The sequence below is a fragment of the Taeniopygia guttata genome, chromosome 2 (genome assembly GCF_048771995.1).
Source record: "Taeniopygia guttata chromosome 2, bTaeGut7.mat, whole genome shotgun sequence".
Classification (NCBI taxonomy): Eukaryota; Metazoa; Chordata; class Aves; order Passeriformes; family Estrildidae; genus Taeniopygia; species Taeniopygia guttata.
In genome coordinates, this window is record NC_133026.1 from 19,146,117 (window position 1) to 19,165,590 (window position 19,474).

The 19,474-nt window shown below is 35.3% G+C and overlaps 1 protein-coding gene across 1 annotated transcript in view; it reads left to right on the forward strand.

The window, feature by feature from the left end:
- Positions 1-19,474, forward strand: part of NEBL (nebulette) — a 251,267-nt gene that overhangs the window by 192,775 nt on the left and 39,018 nt on the right. Inside the window, 9 exon segments of the mRNA XM_072925465.1 lie at positions 346-450; positions 5,016-5,123; positions 6,095-6,205; positions 8,903-9,013; positions 10,805-10,915; positions 11,592-11,702; positions 12,570-12,674; positions 15,792-15,884; positions 19,023-19,115. Of these exon segments, the coding sequence (XP_072781566.1) occupies positions 346-450; positions 5,016-5,123; positions 6,095-6,205; positions 8,903-9,013; positions 10,805-10,915; positions 11,592-11,702; positions 12,570-12,674; positions 15,792-15,884; positions 19,023-19,115 (948 nt within the window).

Consider the following 19,474-nt stretch of genomic DNA (forward strand, 5'->3'; position numbering starts at 1 on the left):
TATTGAGGAAGATACTCTTGATTTAAGTAGGGGGTGGGAAGGGAGGGGAGAGGAGAACAGAGGCAAATTAATTCTAGCCTGAAAAGTGATACAAAGTGTGGTTTTGTTGTAAGTGTGCTTGTTTGGAGAAAAAGTTTGAGGAGTTCCTAAGTACTTAGCAGAATGAGTCCTATATTGTTCTTTCCTTTTCTTTGAAATAATAGTAGATGACCACCATCTAGTGGCTGGGAGAGATTGTTCAGGGAAGCACTTAATGTTTTCTCTTTCTGAATGGTCACACTGTAATACAGAGCTGTGAATTATTTTATTAATCTTTAGTGTGCATAACCTGCATTTTCTTTCCAGGTGAACTACAAGAAAGATTTGGAAAGCCTACATGATCCAGCATCGGATCTACCAAATCTGCTGCATTTAAACCATGCTTTAAATATCAGCAAAACACAGAGTGATGTAAGTTGCCTTTTGAAGAACAACTTGAAAAATAAATCTAATAAGGAATGTGCTATGTATAGGCACGGTTGGAAACATTTTTACTCTCAAATGTAGTGGAAAATGGTGTTGCAACTCTAGTAGATGAGGGGTGTAGTGAAGAAAACCAGGTTTTTATGAGGACATATTTCAGTTATTAGAACAGATAATATGTACCATGGAAGAGTCACACAGACTTCTGATGTTGAGTGTTTCTTTTCATATACCTGAAACATTGACTTTTTTTTCTTTGTTCTAAGACCTAAAATACTTCTTTCCTTGCAAATCTCATTTTGTCAAAGATCTTGCTTTCATCTGCAAGTCTCTACAAAAGTGACCATTATGCTAGTTTCCTATTTGGACTTTTTTTCATGAACAGCCTCTGGAGTGTTAGCTTCTCTTAGCCAGAGAACTTTTTGGGCTTCTCTGGCTAAGCTTTTTCTCCTCCTGTCTGACTCTTCCTACACTGGGTCAGATAAATAGGCACATGCTCCATTCTGCCACATAGCAAGATATGCCCCTATGATCGTGGTAGGGGTTGAAATAGGAAGAAAGAGCTCAGAAACCCCTGGGTCCTGTGCCATGATGAAGGTTCTTTCCCACGCCAAGAGCACTTATGCTGTGTGTCTGTAAGCTGGTTAGCTGCATTTGTCATCTTTACTCCATAAAACACAACAGGCCTGCAGAACTGCTATGGAGAGGCATGAGGGGGTGGTGTTGGGAAGGAAGGTTGCTCTATGGTTGGCAGGAGTTGAGTGTTTCATAGACAATTAACTCTCATGAGTAGGAGCATACTGGGTCATCTTTTGAGTCAGTGCCTGCTTATGTCTAAAATAATAAAAGTAATCCATCTATATTTGATTTTTGTGGGTTTTTTTTTTTTGAGAACTGAAGCTTTTTTTTTGTCTGTCTCACTCCCTCTGTGAAGGTAACACTGACTATCCCCTTTTGTATGAGTAATAAATGAGTTGGAGTCTTTTTCTTCCTGCATTCTTCATGCCCTTTTTGGCCCAAATCTAGTTTCCTTCTAGTGTCTGGTAAGATTGGCAGTCTTGCTGATTAAATGAACACCCTCAGAATGGACTTCATCAGTTTATCGCCTTAGTTCTAAGGATATAGAAACCTGGACTTTCTCTTAAGGCAGATCATGTCTTGCAAAATGTATTTCTTTCTTTTGTCCTGGAGGGGTTGATTCATAATGTCCATCTGCTTGTCTGAGGAATCTGTAAATACTAAGCCTATGATTTTTGCATCTCCTGGTGAATATTTTTATTTGGTACAAGAAGAAAAATGTTTTGCTTTGCTAATCCCTAAACTCTCCATTTAATAGCTGTCTTTTAAAGAAATCCCATTTTCACAGTCCTTCTCAGACTTGACCTCCCCTTGTCATTGCTTTTTTTTAAACATGGTTTACTCTTCTGCCTTTCTCCCTCCTTTTCCAGTGCATTCCATGTGTTCTCCTTGGCTCTCCATAACTCATACCAAATCTGTTTTAAAGAGTCTTCCTGACTTCCCTGTGTTAACTGATTTCCAAAGACTGGTCTTACGGTAGTTTTTTTTTTTTTATTTCATTTCATTTAATTTTTTTTGTTTGTTTTGTTTGTTGTCTATTTGTTTGTTTTTTTATTCTGAAACACAGAGCTGCTTGCTAATTGCCAGATTTTGCTGTTTCCCTGCAGTACATCTTTCTCCATTGAACTTTTTGTTTTTCATTATCTTCTACGTAACATAGCTATGCCTGCACCAGTGTGACAGATTGAAACCTATATGGTTAATTAAACTCATAAACTAATATTGTTGATTGAATTATTTGTTTTGCTTATTGACCTGAAGCGTAGATGTCTGTACAACACTATGAAGCACTTATACTGTAATATCAATGCAAGGGTGTTATACAAGTCAACTTCCACGGGAATAAATTTCAACAGTTAAGAGGAAAGCTTGATGGGCATCTTTGGACATAAATAAACAGATTTAGACAGGTCAAACTCATCCAAGTTTTATTTTGATGAGGAAGAAAATTACAAGATAGAATTCTCCCTTCATAGAGTATTTTCTGGTTTCACTTGTAATGGAGGTAATTTTCCTCCTAGTAGCTGGTGCCGTGCTGTGTTCTGATTTAGGATGGAAACGATATTGATAATACACTGGTGGTTTAGTTGCTGCTGTGCAGTGCTTGCACTAAGTCTAGGACTTTTCAGCTTCTTATGCAGCCCTGACATTGAGGTAGATGGTGGTGCATGAGAAGCTGGGAGAGGACACAGCCAGGACAGCTGACCCAAACTGGCCAAAGGGATATTCCACACCATATAGTGTCATCCTCAGTATATAAACTAGGGGAAAGTTGGCCAGGGGTTCCTTCTCACGGACAGGCTGAGCATTGATAGGTTGGTGGTGTGTGACTTTTTTTCATTTGCATCTCTTGTTTTTTTTTTTTTCTTGAGTTAATTTATCTCTCTTTTTTTGTTATTTTCCTTTTATTACTGTTTATTATTATTTTAAAGCTTATTTTATTTAAATTATTTAACTCTTATCTCAAACCACAAATTTTCTCACTTTTACCCTTCTGATTCTCTATCTATCCCCTGGAAAAAAGTTTGTGAATGGTTGCGTGGCTGGCTGTAGTTAAACCATGACATATATATATGTAATTCTGGTATGAACTGTGGAGACACAAAATTTGACACTTTGATATATGTAGAACAGCTAGTTTAATGTTTTTCACATTTTAAATCTGTTCCTATTGTGGAGACTTTGGGATACTAATGAAATATCAAAGGGGGCTAAAAAAGGGGGAACTTAGATGTATTTAATTTTAATGAAGTGGGTGAATAAACAGAACTTCAGAGACTGAATGTGGTGCTTTTAGTTTGGCTTAATGTAGCAAAAAGTTATGAGCTTAGCTAAGTTGATGTTAAAGAATTCCTTAGAATTCCTTAAAAATTTTCTTCCATTAGCTGAGGAATGGAGTAAAAGTATGAGATCAGTGTCTGTAGATGGAGGTAATTTTGTTTCCACTACTGAAGTGTTTTCGTTGTGTGACATTTATAGTTCTTTCCACTAGGAGGCAAACCCAGACCATCATATGTGTTCCTTTGCACTTCAAGTGTAAATAATAATGTTTATTTTCTATCGAACATAGAAATATCTGACTTTTAGATTAGCAGGAAAACTATTTTCTCTAGGAATGTATAAAAGCTATTTTTTATCATGTCCTTTCTTTTTTTTTTTTTAATTTTATCACAACATTTTAAATTCACATTTGGTAGAACTCCCCAGTTTGTAGGAATGAAATATAGTTTCTTTCTTCTATGTTTTTTCTTTCACAGTTATTTTAAATAGTGTTTAAATTCCAAAGCCTTCTGGATTTTTTCAGTGAAAACAAAATTTTTGGAATTTTTTTTGTTTCAGTATGAATATAAGAAATCATTTAAGCAAAACAATTTCTGTCATTTCATCCCAGACACTGCAGAACAAATCCATTTCAAAGAAAATGCAGTGCTTCAAAGTCAGGTATACACAACCACAAATGAACACATCTTGCAAAGAGAAAAATGCAGTGTTTTAACAATGATTAAATAATGCACAAAACCACATAATAGATTTCAGTGATGTACAGTGCATGTTCAATCAGAAGCACCCCATGAGGAGAGAGGAGAATGTTTTTGCAGGACCCAAGCCTAATGGAGAAGCCTGACATGGAAAGAAATTTAGACATCACTATTTTTGAAGAGATATAGAAATTAAAATTACATTACTTACTATAAATGTAATATTTTGATTTGTGGCTATTTGCTTTCCTTTAACGCTTCTGTAGACTATTCCATCATGCCCCACACTGACTGATGGAGATAAGTAATGTGTTTGCCAGTCTTAATCAAAAGAGTGTGAATGAATGAGTTCAGAAGGCTTCTCCAGGTTTCCAAACAAGTTGTATTTCCTTTATGAGTTAGCAGAAAGGAGTAAGTTGATGTCTTAACCCTGTGTCCTTCACTGTGATTTTGCTGCCAGTTATAAGGTCATGGTCCTTGGTAGATGTAAGGGGAGTGTTGGTGCAGGACAGGGCCCTACCAAAGCAGCAGTTTTCCTTCACTTCTTCTTCCCACAAGTACAAACAAAAGCGCATTTGAGAGTTGTGCTTCTGAGCCTGGAACAAAGACCTGTGGAGCCTGGATGTGAAACAGATTTTGTTAAAGTAAATGTGTTGTTTTATGGAAACAGCAAGGGATGCTATTAAAAAGGTGCCAAGTGTTCAGACATAGGTCATTTGGCCAAACCTATGCAGTTAGTTTAAGGATTGTACTTGATGCTCCTTATTTCTGTTGTCTTCAAAGTCCACAATTTCTAGGTCTGAATTGTGTAGAAAAGGAATAAATGACGCCAAAACATATTACCTTATCTAACTGTCCAACAGGTTAAGTTTGGGAGAAGTCTTCCAAGTCAAAACACCTAAGGAGCATGGCTAAGACAGGATTTGTTTCTTGCCAAGGCAAGCAATCAGATCTCATTCTCTCAGCTGTTAACAGACTTTATTTTAATTTTATTAGGTCAAGTACAAAGAAAATTATGAAAAATCTAAAGGCAGATCAATGCTGGAGTTTGTGGATACACCAATGTATCAAGTTTCAAAGGAGGCTCAAAAGATGCAAAGTGAAGTAAGTAAAAATGTACTTTTTGAACAAGTAAAATTTAGATCAACAGAGAGATTAACTGACTCAGGTTAAGAAAATGTACAAAGCAGAGAGTAAATTGTGGATATGGCAGAGGTATACTGAATAGTTGTCTCTGCTCTTCTGTAGTTCAGTTCTTCTTGTGAATTTGTATTTTTCTCAAAAGGCCATTGGTACTAACAATACACACACATCATTTTATTGAGAATAAGCTCAATAGGTCATCTAGATCAGAGATTAATAACTTTTAAAATTTTCACTTGAATTCCATCTTTAGGGAAGGATGGTTCTCATGTGGGAGCAAGTGAAGCCACAGAATCCAGTCCAACCCCATGATTTAGCTGAAACATCCTCCTGCCTTTCCAGCCTGGGAAACTCATCAAGGAGGAGGGACTGTTCCCAGGCTCCGGAACAGCACTGGCTGTCTTATATCAGGCCATGTTTTTCTAAGTTAAAAAAAAAAACAACCAAAAAAAATACTTCAAATGATGGAGATTTTGTGACTTCCCAGACAATCTAGTCCAGTGCATTACCATCCATCCTGAGTGAGATGGATGCACCTGTGTCCCCATGCTGTAGTTTGATGCCATTAGTTTTGCTGTGTCATGGAAAACAGATTATCTCAGCCTCTTGGTAGAAACTTTAATGAGTTTTAAACCATTTCCTTGTGTGCCATTTGTCTTCACTTTCCCTACCAAGAAAACAGTTTCTTTCATAGATCAGGTTCTTTGGGCATACTGTACACATATTTTTGCCTAGATTGTATCTGTTTGTATAAATAAACTAGATAATGAAATGCATAGTGAAGTTGCTCATTAGTGTGAAATCTAATTTATGGCAGGGCTTATTTCTGGTTCTGTTTACAATATCTCTCCTACAATATCTCTCATATTTCTCCTGAAATATGCTTGGAATTGCATATGTATGTACCACTAATTTTGGTTTTGCTATGATAGAAAACGTACCGCAGAGATTTTGAAGAAGGGATCAAGGGAAGACCTTCACTGGATTTAGACAAGACCCCAGAGTTCTTGCATATAAAACAAGTCACTAATCTTCTGAAAGAGGTAAAGGATTTTTTTGTTGTTGTTAAGTTGTAAATGAGCAATAAGCAGCATCACTACAAGCTGCTGAGTGGTGAATAACTTAAAATTTTCTTGGCAGTTACGTACAAGTAAATATTTTCACTAGCGGGAATTGCTTCACATCATTTTGGATTCTGAATAGTCCTGTAGTAAGGAAATTATAAAGTTCAGCATACCTGAATCGGACTATCACTTCTCTTTTCAGATAGATAAAGGGGTGGATGGAAGAATTTCCATTGGTGTCCAGATGGCAGTTTTTCCCTCTGAGTAATTATTTCACATTTACGGTAGCCTGTTGAGGTTATACAGATGCCTCGAACTGCATAGAGTCAATTATAACTAACTTAATTACAATAATTATCTATCATACATGGTATGGATAAAAAACAAAGAAGACCAAAATTCCCTAATAGAGCTGTAATATTGCATAACTCCTTTAGTCCATTTTGTTAGAAGGTACAGATTTTCTGTATGCCTACTGTTTCCTTCAGATTTGTGAAATGTTCTTCAGTTGTATGTGTCACTAAAAATGAATTTTTTTCTCATAACTGAGAATCCTTCTATCTTTAGTATTTTTATATTATTTTTAAAACTGTTTTTATGTTAGGTTTTGAGTATTGTGTGACCGAATTTAGAAGAGCTAGGAATGCTAGAAGAGAAGAGCAGTGCTGCTAGATATTCTGCCTTTGAATCTGGGAGTCAACAATACCTTGTTTATATTTATGGTATTAAGAACAGATTTTTTTTTTTTTTTTGGCCAAAACAAATAAAGCACATTAGAATTAAAAATGCTTGAACTTAGTTCCTTTCCTTGTTCTTTATACAACTTATTCCAGTCCATGCTAGATTTCATACAGTTAAAGAAAAAAAATTTCTTTAAGATATTTCTTTATAATTCATCTCTAATAAATAATTTATTCTGATAAGCCTGATTGTCAGGTAGGCAAGTTTCAGGCTAGGTCTGTTTTGTGCAGTGGCATTTTGTGATACATCTCATATATGCCTTCTCACTAGAGAAAAATGCAAATCATGTTGTCATCTCATTCAGTTCATCTTGCTGCTCACTGAATGCCCAAAGAAGTGGGTACTGTATGCATAGTTTTACCATGTGTCTTACATGTTCATCTCTGAAATTTTGATGTAGCTCCCCTCCTTAGTGCTATATGCATTAAGATGTTCTCTAATTCTGATTTCCTCAAGCTTTTATGCCTTCTTATTTAGGGAGTAAACCATGCCTGGAAGTCAAAGAGGAAGGAAATGAGAAAATGAAAATGTTATTTCCATTAATGCATAACTGCATGAATTTCTGATGATTTTATATCCACATTCAAGGAACATATTCCATACCCAGAGATTACCTGGGTAGAATTAATTAGCATTTTCATGATTCAGAAAAATTATGTATGTCTTCAGAGTCAAGGATGTAGCTCAGTGTTTTTCCATAAAAGTTCATAATCAACTTTGAATAGATATTGCATGAAACAAGAAAAACCTGTAATTAAAAATGAATTAATTGTTCAATCACTTTTTTTTTTTTTTTTACCCAAATGTCTGCTATGTTCCAGGTTATTCTGTTGACTTCCTACTGTAGAGAATTCTGCAAATATTTCACTTTTTGTTACAATACAAAATGTCTTCTCTGGGACCACATTTACAACTCCTTCAGAAGAGATAGCTGAATTAAATAATTCTTAGTTAAATAGTTCTAAATTAGAAGAAATTGTTTCCTGCTTGTTGTAGGACATGCTTCTGATGATCAAGAGAAGCATCTTTAAAAAAATCTGGTTTCCTTTTATTTAAATAAAGAGCTTATAGGGAGATAAAGGTGCTCACTACTGCTTATGAAACTTAATATTTAATTAGGAGTATTAATCATGTTTATGTAAATCATTCTGATAAATATTTTGTGCAATGTTCTTCTAATTTCTTTGCCCAAAAAAGCCTAAACCACATCTGGAGATGTGTAGAGTAATTAAAAATTCTTTCATAACTTAAAGATCTTGAACTTCAATAGGCTTACATCAGCTCTCTAGGAGCTGGGAAGAGCAAAAAGAACCAAATGTCTATGGGCAGGTTCTAGTGTGCTTTGAATTTTATACTGAATATTTGAGTACTCTGGAGGCTGCAGTTGCTGAATGCTGATAGGTCATAGCAGTGCAGTGTCCAGGAGGCACAGGAGTGATATGGTAGGAATACTGCTTCTACATTTTAATTTATCAAGAGGTTGTTTTAACAGATCCTAGTATGGCGTTTAGGGAATCCATCCTGATTGGGATGCCATTAATGGAACTGTGGTAAAAACTGCAGCACTGCTGGTCTACAGAAAGAAAATGCTGCTGCAGTGGAAATATCTGTCCAGAGACAGACAAGGGTCCTGAACAGTGTGCTAGTGCTGTATAGGAGACAGTTGGTTTTCAAGAGCACAAAAAAAAATAGATGACAACATTGAAATCTTCTTTTTCAACATTGTTCCTTTTCATTTTACAATTTCCAATTCTATTTTAAGTCTGAAATCTGTACTTGAGCTAATTCATATTTCATAGAAATTTCAAAGGGATGCTTCAGACGTTTAATAAGTGGCATTTCTTTTCAAGGTCTTGCACAAAAAAAGAAGTGGTGAAATCTGTCCCTCTCTTTTTTTAAAAATTTTTCTTTTATTATTATTTTTTTAATCCTTAGAAAGAGTATCGAAAAGATTTGGAAGAAGGGATGAAAGGGAAAGGAATGACAGTGTTTGAAGATACACCAGATTTGATTAGAGTGAAAAATGCGGCTCAGATACTAAATGAGGTATGTTACCCTAGCCTAAGGTTATTAATATCACAGAAGGTTCACTTTGTGTTAAACTCAAAAGATTAATATAATTTTTTTTTTTTTTACATAATCTACAGTGAAATATGTAAGTATTGAAACTAAGGCTATTTCTGTTTTGCTTGAAAAAGATAGTAAAGCTCTGGATAAAAAACAACACAGGACAGATAATTTAGATTTTCAGGCAAGTGAAAGGTCATTGGAGATTGTTAGTGGCGTCAGTAGATCCAGGATTTAGAGCTGTTCGCTGATGAGGCTTTCCCAGCACATGAGTTTGGGTGGTCTTCCAGACATCCAAGGCTGTCTCTGGGAAACAACAGAGGGGCTGGAGGGTGTAGGGAGGGAAGATGGAAGTCAAAGCTTGTGCTGCATGTTATGCCTGTGGGAAATAATTTCAGAATATATATATATATATATATATATATATATATTATATTAATTTTAAAAATTTATTTATTGTATTTTATATATATGTTTATTTACACACACACATAGACACACACACAGATATCTATATACATATCTGTAAAAAATTGAGGGAATACCATGGATAGAGCCAATTTACCACTGTAAAGAAGTGCAGGAATATATAGCTGTAACTCCTGGGATTATCTTTTCCTTGGTGTTTTACACAATATGAAGGTTAGAGGAAACATCTGCCATTCCACCTTCAGCAGAGAAGAATTGAGGGATGATGTTACAGGTTAATTTAACAGGTTAATTTACAATTCTTGCAAAAAAACCCCACGGTTTATGAAGTAGAGGGCTGTTTTATCACATTTATTTCCATATCAGAGTGAGACAGAGATTGAAGACCAAAAATCTTTTTGCTCATGTTCTTGTAAGTGATCAAACCATTGTATTATGTACAAACATCTATTCCTTCTTTTTCTAACTAATGTACAAGTGAAAAGTAGTTAACAAACAAGAAAAGTAAGAGGCATTTCAGAATTATATGTATTTACTTCAAAAAAGAAGAATTTTCCACAGGCAGAATGACCTAGAATAGAAAAAAGGATGATTTTTACTACAGCACTGAAAGTAGAAATAGCACTGGCTGACAATATTTTTTTATAAAAAATCTACATCTATTGTATACAATATTTCCATATTACTTTTTAATATAATTTGCTGATGAACAAGGAACATATCCTTACTTGGATAAGCTGAAGATGAAATATTAATTTTGTTTTTAGGTTATTGGTTATTTATAATTTATGTTGTGAGGAAAAAGCAGCAATCACGGATGAGGACTGCCACTTGCCTAATGGCTATGGTTCAGGAAGGACCTATTAAATGAATAAATTACAACTTCCTGATCTGGAAGTTCACTGGAAGCAGTTCTGTATGGTATTAAATTTCTAACATGTAGTCTTGTCATAAATAAAATATTTTCCTAAAAGTAAAATGTTTTTCAATTAGACTGGCACCAAGGACAGACTTACTACACCATGTTCTACAGAACTAAACTTCCCCTTTGCTTTAGAGGATAACTGTAGCAGACTGCATGGGCTGATTTCCTCCCATCCTCTGCCACATTAAAAATTCATTGATAGAGATTTGTACATTCATTGAATATCTTCTAAAAGTTTTCCTTCCGTAGTTTGTTATGTGTTTTTTTCTGACAACAGTTCACCAAAAGTCATGAGAACTGTGACACTTGAAAGTTTTGATTGATTCTAAATCCTAAATTTGAGTGTCTAGTGAAAAAAAATCTACTTCCAACTCTCTGGATTTTGTGAATGTCATGTATAAATTCTGTCTTCACAGAGGCAATACAAGAAAGACTTGGAAACTGAAATTAAAGGGAAAGGCATGGAAGTTGGTCCAGATACACCTGAGATAAGACGAGCCAAGAAAGCTTCTGAAATTGCAAGCATGGTCAGTTCTGCTCCTGGGGCGAGCTTTCCTTTCGACGGAATGCAACAAATTATTGTGGCTGAGAATTCCAGGTGGTGACCAATCTAGGCAGTACTGAAAACACAGATTTCTCTAAATAGCTAATCCATTGAGCTCAAAGAGTTGAACAGTTGCATAATCAGTGTAAGGGGGGGAAAGTTAAGACTTCCCAGAACTTAGACCTTCCTATCACGTTTTGCAGGTTGTGCTTATTCCTCATGAGCCATGCCTGGCCTGGGGTGTGTTTGGTCACTGTGGGCCCTGCTGCTTTTGGTTCTAAATAGCTACTTATTTAGGTAGGGCCAAATGATAAACAGAGTTAGAGAGATGCTAAACCATTATGAGCTCAGTCTTGCAAAGCCCAGCAGATGGAGAAGTTCTCACATGTGCCTGACTGTGGCTGCCAAAACTACACAGACAGGTAGATGTGAAAGGCTACATAGGATTTGAAGTGAGCAGTCTGTTAAAAGAGTTCTTTAACCCATCAGCAACTACAGTGTAGGCATGGCATGGATAGGTTCTATAAAACTGGTACTGTTGAACCATTATTTATTTGGTGGTTTATTTATGCTGGTCAGTGAAATCACACAGATTAAATTGGAAAAATGTTAAGAATTTGGCTGTCAACTGTGAGCATTTTCAATGCTATTCTTTTCAGAAAGAATACAAGAAAGACTTGGAGAATGAAATTAAAGGAAAGGGAATGGAAGTAGGTACGGATACCCTTGATATACAACGAGCCAAAAAAGCTTCTGAAATTGTCAGCCAGGTGAGTACAGAATTAATTGCTTTAAGATTACTTTGAAAGTAAAATGCATTGAGATGTTAAAAATATAGAATCCTCTTGAACATTCTCAAGCCTAAAAAAGCAAGCAGTGCACAATGAAAATATTAAATTAAATAAATTGAAGAATTTATTTTTATAGTGTGACCAGTACTATGAGAATAGCTTTGAAGACAGCATGTACAGAGAGTTGTAGTATTAGTTATAGGGTTTTTTTTTTTTGCCATTTATTTGTATTCAGAAGAAATATAAAAAGCATCTGGGGACTAAAATTACAGGAAAAGGGATGCAAGTTGGTCTGTATATTCCAGAAATACATTGTGTCAAAAGGGCTTCAGAAATAGCAAGCCAGGTAGACATAGTCAAAAGCTGAATGTTTTAATTCTGTGTAACAATGATTGCTTGGCATACTCTGCTCAAAATAATTTTTATCTAGCTCTGTAGAGGCTTTCATAACAATATTAAATTAATTTACATGTAGCAAAATGTCTTAACTGCCTGATTCTTATTTGTATTTAGGCCTGTTACACCATGTAAATTGATTTAATTATTAACATCTACCTATAGTTCTTTTCACACTACTGAACTACCTAATGTTACCTTACATACATCCTGACAGTGAAGGGAGAATATATATGAGGATACATTATCTATGAAGGTATGTTAGATATGAGGCTATATAGGTATATATATTTTAGTGCGGGAGCAGACAATCATAACAGTATCATGGAAAAGTCAGGTTTGAATAAATATTGGACATGGACGAGGAGGCTCATCAGCAATAAGCATCTTTTGTGCAGTTTGGATATCCTGAGCCCAAAAAGCATAGATGTGTAAAAATTGTTTTTCCAGAAAATGTACAAAGATGAAGCAGAGAAGATGCTCTGTAACTATTCTGCTGTCCCAGACACTCCTGAAATGGAGAGGATAAGAAGTACTCAGAAAAACATCAGTTCAGTGAGTAATAGTGCTTCTCTCTTTGCTTGTAACTTTTCAGATATTTTTTAGTTTAAATAGGCTCTCTTGTGCCACAGCACAAAATAGGGAACTTATGAGTAGGTGTCCTTTGAACCATTTCCATAATTTTCCTGGAAAAAACTGTGTCACTTATTTATTTCAGTAAAAATAATACCCAGCTTTTCTAGGTGTGACACTGTTATTTTGAATTTCTAAACCACTTATGCCACCTTGCCAAGGTGTATTTTTGAATGAAGATTTTTTTTTTCTTTTTCCATCAAGCCCTAGGAAGTACTTTATTTAAATGGGAAAAAAAAAATCAAAGGCTTTTTACTATACATATAAGATTTTTCATCTGTTTCCTATCACGTACTGAGCATCAAGATTAGGGTATAAAATTAGAACAGATCAAATTTCATATATATATATATATATATATATATATATATATATATATATATAAATATATAATGATTTTATATTACACTGGGTATATTTTCAAATTTTAGTTTCAGTTTATCCCTAAATATAAATGATAAGCTTAGATTTCTAAAATTGCCCAATTTGGGTTGTATTACATTTCACTTCCTTTTTGGGCCCATTAATGCTGCTGTTTGTAATTCTGCCTTTGCTTGTGATATAACAGAGAAGAGGAGTAAATCTGGCCTCCAGAACAAAAGGCCAGTCAGTTGTTTTTATGGCAGACTAAGTAATACTAATAAAGCCAGTGATTTGAGAGAACGGAGTATAAGATACTTAAATGTTTTTGATATTATCTGACACACGTATTTCTTAACTTAGAGATATCCTCTGCTTCTCCAGCTCTCAGAAGTAACTGAGTAAACTCAGTTTCTCCCAGAGGTGTTTGCCTGCAGCTCCCCTGTGCAGCTGAGGCTTCTGCAGGGGAGTAAGAGCCTGTGGGGAGAGCAGAGGAGATGACTCTCTGAGCCTGCTCCAGGTTGTGGTCATCTCCAGCCATCACCTGCCCTTTTCCTTCCTTTGAATGAGGACAGCTGAAAGCTGCATCTTTCTAGAAGGAGCTCTTGACAGGCCCACTGGTCCAGTTTTGCTTCCTGTCATCTGTTGGCTCCTGGTTCTGAATGGTGTGTGCAGCACAGTGTGATGTGGTTATCCCCATTTCTCATGTCACTGGTGTCCTATCAGGCTAGGTTGAAACTCCCTGGAAAAGAGGCAGCCAAGCCAGCCCCTGTGATCTGCTTTCCTCCCTGCTCCAGCCTTTGGTAGCTTTTGGTGAAGTCCTCAAGTAGGTCAGTGACTCTGGCAGTGTGGACTCACTAACATTTAGGTGCCAGGCTTAGTTAAGGTAGGTATCACCCCTTAGCTCAGCCTTGACAAGGCTCTGATGCATCAGAACCCTTTTCAGCCCTTTAGGCCATTCTGAGCTTTCAGTGCCAAGGCTGACAATGATCCTCTTTGTTAGTATTCTAGATAATAAGAAATAACGTGTTTTGTCTTAGAGGTGATTTGTATTTGCTTTCTTTTGTGATTGTCCTGTTCCTGTTTGTGAACTGGGTCTTCCAAATGTAGGAAAGTAGTTTACAGCAGTGATTGAACTACTTTTCTTCTTCTTTATGTTTCAGTCTTTCATCCTTCTGTCCAGTTTAGATGATAAAGGTAAATTATTACTGAGTGGAGATACAGCTGGAAGCAGCCCAAATAGATAAAAAAAAAACAACGACCCCTAATAGTCTTCTGATTTTTGGATTTTGTCTCAAGTATTTTTCTGCCTTAAGGGACAGAAAATAACAACGAGCTCTGCAGATAAGATCGCTGCTGCTTTTAGCTCACTAGCTCATTTGGCAGATGATATTTACTTCACAGTCATCTCTTTCATAGAAAAATTCCTGTCTCAAAAATATTTTACCAATCCTTCCTTGGTAGAGGAGAAAAGTATATTGTAGTCCAGTCCACAATAGAAATCTTTCTAACTGACATGGTGCAGAATAATTTTCAAGTTCTTACTCATAAACTGTCTCTGTTATCACATGGTAAAACAAAATTCTAGACTCTGAATAGTTTTCTGAATATTTAAAAAAATAGTCGCAGACAGTCACTCTTCTCTGGAATATTTGACAGTAGTATTCACCCCAGGCTATGGAGGACTTCAAGGAAGTAGAAGGAATTAGTTAAGAAAGGTGTTTTTATTCTTCAAGGATTGTTGATAGGAAAACTTTAATAAATCTTGATTTAAGAAAGGCAGAAATACGAAATGATAAAGATTTATTAACTCCAGGATCAGACTTTTTTTTTTTACACTAATGGACTGAAAATACATACTTTAGTGGCAACAGCTGTGACACCAAATACTGAAAATCCAATAAAACTTTTTCAGGAGTTTTGCAGCATGATCTGGGGCTCCATGGTTATTTAAATTGTAACCATGCTTGGAATTCATGGAGCAGTTACTTACTATCGTTTTCAGTAACTTCAAATGAGTGAGTCTACTGATAGGCTTTGTGATTTTCCTTTATTGAAACAATTGAAATAGAGAGAATTGCATAAACAGCATGTGTATTTTTTAAGAAGTGAGTTTGTTTTTAGATACAGTCCTCAGCTTTCTGGCTTGAACCTAGGAATCAAAAATTGCATGACTTGGATTGTAGCTCTGGTTTGTTATGGTTATTTTTCCATGAATATTTCAATTTTCTAGTTTGTTATCTTAGAAATAATAGTAATGTCTGTTCACATCTCACAGTATTTTAAGATCTGAAGACTACAGAAACCGAATCAAATCCTGCATGTACATGTACCTTCAATGACATTGAAATGAATATAATTACTCAAGCATAAGGTTACATTTGTAGAACTTTATACATTATTATATACATTTTAATTTTTTTTCTGAATTTAAATATGTAATTGCAAATACTTAAAAACACTGAGGTCATTTTAAAGGATGAGAATATATTATCTGGGTTACAGCTGAAAATAATATTATCGTAGTTATTGACAATTAGTCTTATTTATGAAAGATTTCTTAGTAAGATTTGTAGTCAGACCAATTTGAAACTTGGAAAATTGCCTAGCCCTTTTATGAGAACTAGCATTTGCATTGCTAACAGTCTCATAATTATATTTTCTTCTGGGGAAATGAAGGTGTTTTATAAGAAGGAAGTAGGAGCTGGCACAGCTGTAAAAGATACTCCAGAGATTGAAAGAGTAAAGAAAAATCAACAGAATATTAGCTCGGTAAGTGCTATTAACATAAATTATTCTTATGTAAGTAAAAGGTGGAGCAACATTTTTTTCACTATCTTGTTTACTAAAAAGTTCTTCATTTTCATATCGCATATTCAAATAGCTGTCCACTGGATTTTGGATATAGAGCTCCATTCTAGCACCGCTAGAACTCCCCTATACTGTAGTGCTTCTGTGTCCAAAGGTAGAGATTCTAATTGAAACATTAAGTAAAATAAGAAAATACTTTAACTAAATATTTGAGGAAAATGTTTTGTCTCTCAGGAGTGAGAAATATGAGATGCATTTCAGCATGCGGCAGACTGAACAGCAATTGTATTTGCAGGTTAGAAAAATACCATGTGACAAAAAAGAAAATCTATTGTGTTGTGTTAGAGGCTGCATGTATTGCGTAGGACTTGAGACAATTTGTACCTCAAGATGAGAAAAACTATGTCCAGACTTCCCTTATATGAAAAGCTAGAGAGTTGGATCTTCTTTATGTGCTGGTGACAAGTTGATCTGTGGATCTGATGAGATTAGTTCTGAATTGATTTTGTTTATCTAAGGGTGCCCAATGTCTTTGACACTTTAATAGGTAAATCAATATAAAATATCAAAATGAATGTTTTCTTCTAATAATACATTATCTTCTGATAAATATGTGGCAAAACTTGGAAAAAATCTGAACAGTGACTGCCAAGCAGCAAAAGCCTTGTAACTGTATTGTTCATTTCCTTGTTATACTTGGTGTGGACTCCTCTGGGGCAATTTTTATGTTTGTGACATGACTTTTCTAATTATTAGATTTTTTAAAAAAAATTAAAGTATAAATATAATTTATAGATATGATACTATATTGTGTTTAAGTATTAGCTAAAATATGAATTAGGGTCTCTGGATATCTGTTCTCATAGAATTTTGTTGTTTAGTGAATAATGTGAAACACCTAATTTCCCACCAGAGTAAGGTCAGTAGACAATTTCCAAAAAATTAGAAAAGCTCATATTTTCCTTAAATTTTTTTTTACTTCATCCATCACTATTCGTCTTGCCCTTTTGAGTCACAGTGCAAGCTATCATATGTCCTAAATCCTGAAATAGTTGGATATAGATCAGTTGAAACCTAATCCTTGGGAAGCAGTCGATTTTCTTGATTTGAGGGTGAGGGGTTTTTTGTTTATTTGTTTGGTTTTTTTGTTGTTATTTTGCTTTTAAATTTCCAATTATCACAGATGTTTATTTCAAGAGTAGTGACACAGAAAGGAGAAGTCTTACTCGAATGCTTTTTCACAATGCATTTCAAAGTGAAATGGAAAAATAGTGTACACTGTTCTTGCTGTTTTAGAAATCCTGAATAGTGGTGAAGAGAGAAAAATGAAAGGTTGATCAGTATGCTAGTAAACACATTTGAGCAAAAACCTACCAAGGGAAGTACAAAATGCATTAGTGGTGTAGTGGTACTATGTAAATAGCATGGCCTTTACCTTGCTAGTCTTTGTGTAGAGTTAATGTTTTACAAAAGGTATTTTATTACGTGTAGTGTACTTGAAATTATTTTAGTCTTGTATATTATTTATTAGAGTTGCAACATGCCAAATTTAAAGGCAATGTACAAGCATGTTTCAAATTACATGTCAGTGAGAGGGAAATTATATTGTGCAGTAAGAGGGAAATTGTACTGTGTAATGTACAGGAGTCCCAAAGGAAGGGTAAATTACACCAATTTTGAATCCATTAGATTTAAATGTTTTACACGTATTTTTGAATTTAGCCAGAAGAACTTGAGACAAAACTAAAACTATTTTCTGGGCTAAACAAAACTAGTATATGGAATGTGAAGCAAATTTGCAGTGAAACACCAGGGCACCAAAATAACACTTACACTACAACCAACCACACAAAAAAGCCCATTGAATCATGTTCTGAAAGTGATCAGATTCTTCCAGATTACATATGCAGGAGGAAAACATAAGAGTGGTGTTTTCAAAGCCTAAAATACAAGGTGGTGACAGCCAAGGAGGTTGAGCTCATCTCACCTGTTGTGATGATTGGTTTGGAAGAAGCCAAGATCTCACAAAACTTTTCAAAGCAAGCCACAGACCCATGGGCTGAGAAGCTATAAATAACTAAAGATTTTTAAAAAACTTGTTTATATTGCGGGGCAGTCAGGATTGGACACAGCACTGGGAAGAAGTGCTTTGGGAGAATCTATTTGTGTTTTTGTTAGTGTGAAATCTGTGAGTAAACTCCTGTGGTATGTCAGTCAATACCACAGAGCTGGGGGGGTCATCTTATTAAAATTCAAGTAACAGACATTTTGAAGCATTTAAGGATGAGTAGCACTGCCAATTCTTAAACTTACCTAATAGTCTCTATTAAAAGACCTTTTTTCTAGTGCTGTAGTGTTTTTGCCAGTCCTAAACTGTCTGGACTGTAATTTTCCATTCCTGCTCTGTGCTTTGGACTGGTTTGTTTTTATTTATTCATAAATTTCAGTCAAAGCAGCTTCCAAGTATGAGCTTAGAGGAAAACAAGTTGTTTTGTCTGTGCTATGAAAGTGGACATTCTCCAGAAGTACCTTGTCTTTAGAACAGAGTTGAAAATTAAATGTTAGGAAAAAACCAGTAAATATCTGACAGCACCTGTAAAAGCTTCAACAATCTGCACAACTACATCCTCACCTGTGTGTCACATGTGTTCTTAAAGAACTTAAATGAGACTTTGAAGCCATCTACCTTTCTAGAACACCTAAAAGGTTTCGTTTCTGAAATAGACTGGTAAACTCCATAGCAAGTTAATAGTAAGACCAGGTCATTTTCAAAGTTGGGTGGATCTCCAGGTAGTGTATGCAGCATCCTAATTATGATGAAAATAACCACAATCCCATGTGATGTATATTCCCACTGTGAGAGTTTTAGTACACTAGAATTGTTATAAGCACTCTCTTCTGCATTTTATCAAACAAGGTACATCAGAGACCCTAGCAGACTGTTTTAGAAAATAACTTGCTTTTCAGGCCAGTGATATTAGTAGATGTGGTCTAGTAGTGCAGTATGTATAAGGGTGAGAGTATAAAGTGATAGATGTGTTTTAGTGCCTGTCTCTCTCTTCTTTAAATTGATAATATTTTTTAATATCTATTGTGCAGATTAAATACAAGGAGGAAATTCGACATGCAACAGCTATTTCTGATCCACCTGAACTAAGGAGAGTTAAGGAAAACCAGAAGAATATTAGCAATGTGTGCCCCATTTTCATTTCTTGCACACTTCTCTCTCCTGTATTAAATGTTATTAATGTGTCTTGCTGAATATATCTGCGGTGTTTGTGCTACTTTCTGTTTGTTCACAAAGACCAATTTAATCCATTAATGGTAAAATGGTAATTCCTTAGCCTACACTTTGGTTAATAAGAATAAGAGTGAAGTATTTTTGTTGAAATAACAATTGTCTGTGTTTGAAATAGAAGAACTGCCAGAGGGTGAGTACTAAGTATTGTGTGGGAGGATGGGATTGATTATTAAGGAATGGTACTTTCCATCCAAATGCAATGTGCTCTTTAGTGATGTCTAGAACACTTGTGTATTTCTATTACTTGGAA